Source organism: Pholcus phalangioides, unplaced genomic scaffold (assembly GCF_987345545.1).
Source record: "Pholcus phalangioides strain wild (caught in Gottingen) unplaced genomic scaffold, Ppha-v1.0 ptg000030l_1, whole genome shotgun sequence".
Lineage (NCBI taxonomy): Eukaryota > Metazoa > Arthropoda > Arachnida > Araneae > Pholcidae > Pholcus > Pholcus phalangioides.
The window spans coordinates 5,751,883-5,758,634 of NW_028301620.1; the positions used below are offsets into that span (position 1 = coordinate 5,751,883).

The following is a 6,752-nucleotide window of genomic DNA, read 5'->3' on the forward strand; positions in this document are numbered from 1 at the left end:
CTGAGACTGACATTTCTAAATCGGGTGTATAGTAAAAGCATCTGATTCCGAGCTTGATATCAAAGGAATATGGAGAAAAGATTTGGTGTGTGGGGAAGAGATCGGACATGGTGAGTATAAAAACCAAACTGGCATCAGAAAATGGATTGCACGAATATACGCGCGCGCGTGTGTGTGTGTGGGCGTATTGCTGGCACATACATACACACACACTCACTCACACACACAATAGTGGGAAAAGAACTCTGACGGAATGAGGAACATAATTCTTAACGTCTGGCATTCGGCTTCCCGGGGGTTGTACAAAGTCAGGCAATCCCTAGTTCCATCTCCACCCCTCTCTATCTAACACATACATGACGTCACTCATGAAGCCTCTGTACTTCCATGTACATATTATATTCTTTTTTTTTTTCCTCGCCAGCTCCCTCCAGGTCTTGGCAAGTATCGACGCCATTTCCATCTCCACTTCCCTCTCGAAGGGAGGTGGCAGCAGCGACATCACTATAGAAACCATTAATGCAAATCCGATTCGAATCGACCCGTCCTCTGCGCAGAAGGGAATGCCCATGCTCAGTTTTGCCCCTGCAGCCGGGCTGGCTGGTACACGCCAGCCCCGAAAAAAAGAGTGACACCGTTGTTCGTTCTCCCTTTTTATTTTATTTTGAAAAAGGAATTCCACACATACAAACAAAAAAAAAATCATTTTAGTGTGTGCGTGAGTTTGTGTGTCGTAATTGACTGAGAGATGATAAGTTTCACACCTTTGTACGGAAACAAAACCACCGATTTCAATCTAGTCGTTTCTCCTTACCCTTACCATGGAATTTTCGAACCGGACTCTGTAGATTTAAAGTGTGTCTGAAGCTAGAGGATAGTGTGACGACGATGATGATGACGGTGTCCAGTGTGCGCGAATTAACGCAGTTAATTACGTTTGTACTTGATTTTCTCGTGACTTAAAAAAATTAAAGGAAGATAAGAAAATAAAAGGATATAAGTCGGAAAAAGTTCCAATTAGGTTCGTTAGGAATCACATCAGCGGTGACGGCTGCAATAGCTGACCTGGCTTCTATCGGGAACTGTGCCGTGTGTCAAATCGCAAAAGACATGGGCACCGTGCTAAGCTTCTCCCCTAGGGAACGGAAGCCCACCTGCGGTGAATTCAATATGAACAACTATAACTACGAACAGCTGAATAACGCCAAGAACAAGGACAAAGCAGGAACGGATAAGAACGGGTCGGCCATCGGCAACCAAAACCATCATCACGGCAATCACCACAACAACTTCAAGAAGCACTCCCTGTTTATCAACGCCCTGAGTTGGAAGCATTTCACCGTGTCCAGCAAGAAGAAAGCGGAGAAGAACAAGAACCTGAGGCAACCGTTGGATAGCATACATTCCCTGGTGGACAACAACAAGAACATACAGAATTCCTTGACGTGTTACAACAATTCCAAGAGCGGCGGGATCGGACAGCTGGACGTTGTTGTCAGGAACAACAACAACCTAGACAGCAAGCAGAAGCCCATTCCTCCACCCCCGCTACCACCGAAGCCGGCCGTCCTAACAGCTCATAACTTAGTCCGACCCTCGAACCACGGGGCAGTCGGCCCCCTCGGGTTCACCTCTAACAATGCTTCCGTCGGGTTATCGACCAAGCCTATAACAGCCCTAAGCTCTTCGTCTTCTAATAACAACAGCAGCAGCAGCAATGAGAACATACTCAACAACGGAGGGATCGGCAAGAGCCCCCACAAGAAGACGGTCATCCAAGCTTCCACGTCGGAGTTGCTGAGATGCCTGGCCGAGTTCTTAAACAAGAGGTGCCGAAAACTCAAGGATTTCCAACCAACCGATGCCGTCATGTGGTTGAGGACTGTTGACAGGAGTCTTTTGCTGCAGGGATGGCAAGACATAGCGTTCATAAATCCGGCGAACGTCGTCTTCTTGTACATGCTGGTCCGGGAACTGGTCGGTGAGGACATCGAGTCCGAGAGAGAGCTGCAGGCGGTCGTGTTGACCTGTCTGTATTTGAGCTATTCGTACATGGGGAACGAGATATCCTACCCTCTGAAGCCTTTCCTAGTCGAAGATTCCAAAGAGAAGTTCTGGGACCGGTGTCTGTTCATCATCAACCTGCTGAGCAGCAAAATGTTGCGCATTAACAGTGAGCCAAGTTTCTTCACCGAAGTCTTCACGGAACTGAAGGGATGTTGTACTCTAATGGCCTAAAATAATTAAAAAAACAAACAAACATGTACCTCAATTTGCTCCCCAACATTCCCTCTTTATTCGAATTCTTTATGAGTTTGGATCCCGAGTGCTAAGTTGGATGCCTTCTACTCTTTGGTACCAACTAGAATACAGCAGGGTAAGACCCTTATTATTACAATTATTATTATTATTATTATTCCTGTGTTATTATGTTATTTTTAACTTATTTTAATTTCTTCAAAATAAATCGCTGTCAATTGTTTCAGCTCATTCCGATCAATTTAAATTGTTCTGTCGCGTAGGATATTTACATTCAATTGTCCAGAAACATAAAGGGTGGACGAGAATTTCTTGACACATTAACAACAAATCAACCATTGGCATAATGTGCGGCTTGCACTAAAATACGTATAATAGCCTAGAGTAATGATGGTCAAACTACGGCCGGAGGACTAGCTGCGGCCCTATTAGACGTTCAATGCATTCTCCACGAATTTCAAAATCTACGCTTTTAGTATAAAACTACTCAATTTTTCAGTGTTTAAAAAATTCGTTTAGGATTACGTTCCCTTTTTTTAGCACATGGAAAATATAGTTGTAAAAAAATTTAAATATAAATTTATTTAAGAACTTTTGTATATGAAAAAAATGGAACATTTATGCACTAAATATGCATAAAGTTATTAGAATATGATCACATTGTTTCACAGTTGTAAAAGATAAACCACATGTGCCTCATTTGCAATGAATCGTGCTAGAATTTAACAAATTCCGCCACTTCATTTCCAAGTATAAAAATTCTAATTACGTCGGATGTGTGAATATTCCCGGCCTGCTAAATTTTTTTGTTTTTTGGCCTGCTCCTAAAAAAGTTTGCCCGTCATTTTCCTAGAGCTTTTTTGATAAAGTAAAAAAGAAAAGTTCAGATTTCACTCACAGGTGGCACCATAAAACGAAAAACTCGACATGACACATAAGATGCAACACAAACAGTGCATAATTAATGTTTATGGCAATTTGCGTTACATAAAACTACTACATTTATTTCGACATGAGCACCCTTTAACCCTCGCTTAGATGTAGCCCGAGCTAAAAAGGGCACTCATATATGAAAATGCGATAGTTTTATATAATGCAAATTGCCATAAATATTAATTATACACTGTTTATGTTGAATTTTATGTGTTATGTCGAATTTTTCGTTTTACATAACCACCCGTGATTAAAATTTCAATTTATGAAAAAAACTCTAGGCCATGATAAGTATTTTAGCGCAAATCACAGCTTTTTATGTCAATTGGTCGGTTGATTTGTTATTAATTTTTGAAATGTGTCCTGGATTTCTCGTCCACCCTGTATTTTTTACCTTATTATAATTTCTTGAAAATGAATCTCTGAAAATTGTTTTACCTTACTCCAAAATAAATTGCTCTGTCACGAAGGGTATTTACATTTAATTGTTGGAATATATTTTGCTCTCTTATTTTGAATGGATTCAGAAATTTAAATACATTTTTTTAGGGCTTGTAATAACATGAGGTTAAAAAATTGCTTCAATCTCAAATGATTAGAAATTGTTACTAATATAATTAATACATAAATATTTTTAAAATGTTGTAAAAACAAAAAATATTCATTACTTGAGGCTTAATAATAATTTTTATTTGAAGTCCATTTAATTACTCAAAAAAATTAAGCTCAATTTTATTGTGTAATATAAAAAAAAACTAGCTTTCATTCCGAAATTTTCCAAATGAGAATTTTCGGTATGCAATTTGATATACAGTTAATTTAAAGGATTAGCTAATTTTAAATGACTTAGAAATAGTTTATATAAACTTATTAGTCAGTTATATATAAGGAAATAATAGTTTATAATCAAAGAAACTGAGTAATTTAATTCAAATAGGAGATAATAAAAATTTAAAAAAAATGTGAGATATTTATACTAAAAAAATTGAAAGGTTTCGAGATAAAAATTCAATAAAAATTTTAGGTAAAAAAGGGAAATTTATTATTTAACAGTGTTAATTTTTTCTTAATCAGCGATCCAGTTCTAGAAATTTTTTTCCGAATAATCGTCATTACTTAATTGTGATAGGAATTTTTTGCTTCAGAAACTTCCAAGAACGAATTGAACCAATCCATCCAATGGGTGATGTTTAATTGAAAATTCATACTTTGTACATATTTTTAGCCGGAAAGAAGATGAAAAATACTTCGCAAACATTCCATTATCCGATTACCAGTTCATTATTTACATATATATTTAAAAGTAAGAGAGAAAAATGTTTGATTGTAATGTAATGAACTGAAAAGAATATAGTTTATCCTCCATTGTATGAACTTGCTCATGTTCATGTGTTGTGTGTGTGTGCGTGTAATTGGTGAGTGTCCGTGATCACGTATAACTCAATGGACATAATATAGTTTTGAGAAAGACAAGAAATATATTTAATTTCTTCCAAAGACGTTTGGCTTTGTTCCAAAATAAAATCGATTATGATTTTGAATGATGATATTTCCCCGACCATTTCTTTCAAAATATTGATTAGATTATTTTCCATAATTTATTGTTATTATAAATAGATTCTGTTAGTTGTTGCTTATTGCGTGTCGATTATATATGTATATAAGGGTACATTTATCTCCATGTAGTTCAAATGATAACCATAAGATCAGCAAACTGAATAATTAATAATAAAGCAATTATTGGTTTTGTGAAAACGGTTTCATGAATTTAAAAAATTACAATTAAATTATTGCGATTTATACAAATAATTCATTAAAAAATGAAATAAAAATTATATATAAAAAAAGTTAAGCAACTAATATCTGAAAACGCAAATAGAAATTCCAAAGCCACATCAGGCAAATAGCCTAAAAAATTGCTTGAAATAAAATTAAAGGCAAAAATATAAATAAATATGTATATATAAAGAAGTAACATTGAAAAAAATATCCTCATAAAAAATGCCATGGAGCTTGAAGTTATGAATGTAATGACTTGAAGAAAATTTTAAAGAGATAATATATTCGCCATAAAGGTTGCCATCATCTAAGTATAAATCACGGCTATAAAAACTGAACATAATTAATTGATGTTTATATGAAATTAGCATGCAGGTCCCATATTCCAGAGTTAATATATTGATTTATGCATCTCGGTGTTACTCCGAGAGCAAAACACTTCACATGACATAAATCGTTATTATTGATTGTATGCGTGTTTTTATCGAGTCATTTTTATATTTTCAATTTTGTATGACAGCCTGTCTGACAGCCTGTGAAAGGCTGTATATTGGTTAGATGAGAATTGAGATTTCACGTGTCATTTACTCTCTTCAAGGGGGTTGGTGCACTATTTTGGCTTCCCATGCTTTCCTATAGGAAAAATCTTCTTTGAGGAAAACTTAAAAATTTTCTGTTCACGCATTTTAGGCCTTCAGTTTTTTTTCTTAAATTCTATGGATATTTTTATAAAACTTAACGAGATCATTTAAGATTTTAATTGTTGCTTATTTTTTTCCCTCGTAGTCTAACTTCAACAACATGCAGCTTTTTCAAAAATCGCTGAAATGTACGCCTACTTCGTGCCATAAAATTTCTTTAAGTTATTTTAATGAAAAATTCTCTCGATAAAGTATGTAACACCTTAGTGTTGAGACACAAAGTTTCAAAGCATTTGAGCAAGTGATGTTCGATAAGATGTTCCTTACCTGACAAAAAACTCAATTTTGAGAAAAGAACGTTTTAATTGGAAACATTAGCATGTATAATGCCTGCCATTAGTTTATATTGAAATACGTTGGAAGTATATTGTAGTTCAGGTAGAACAAAAACTTGAACACAGTTAGAAACAGAAAATTTTATGGTAGTTGAAAATTGAAAAATTCGAAAATGTGTTTTTAAAAAAATTTTGCGTGCACCAAACCCACTTGAAAATTCTTGCTCTTTTGAAAACTGCAATCTTGAAATGATTAAATATTTTAATCCGTAAAGGATTCAAAAAACGAGATACACCGAATCCTTATTATTTCCTCTTCATTTACTTGTGAAACAGAGTAAAATGTTTTAATGAATTCCATTATGATTTTATGTTTGTACTTTGAATCTTAGAGATATAAAATGAAACGTAGAGAAAGATATTGGAAAGGGTTCTTATTTGCATTTTTTTTTAACATTTTTTGTTAAGTATCAGACATCAATGGCATGACATTCAACGTTTAAGCAATAATGGAATTTTTCAGAGAAATCAATAAATGTACGCGTTGTAAAAAAAGAATGTAGAAGCGAGATAAAAATAAATATACTTTTATCGCAGACGTTGGCAAAAGCGTATACGTAATTATCGAGAACTCTGGTCTCATTTTCGGACAGGAAATTTTCACCGTTTTTGAAAGTCAGTAAATATTTAATTTAATTTTCGAAGCAAAAATTGTAAACATATTCTTTTAGATACGACAAAATTTGTTGTCATGCCATTGGTCGTATTTCTTTTATTTCTTTCATTTACAAATTCTTGGAATAAT

The 6,752-nt window shown here is 34.9% G+C and overlaps 1 protein-coding gene across 1 annotated transcript; it reads left to right on the top strand.

Moving 5' to 3' along the window:
- The first annotated feature begins 466 nt into the window (after positions 1 to 466).
- Positions 467 to 3,931, top strand: LOC149067481 (cyclin-dependent kinase 5 activator 1-like). Its single transcript, XM_089252660.1, has one exon. The coding sequence runs from the start codon at positions 1,111 to 1,113 to the stop codon at positions 2,236 to 2,238; it is 1,128 nt and encodes a 375-aa protein (XP_089108786.1). The 5' UTR covers positions 467 to 1,110; the 3' UTR covers positions 2,239 to 3,931.
- The last annotated feature ends 2,821 nt before the right edge of the window (positions 3,932 to 6,752 follow it).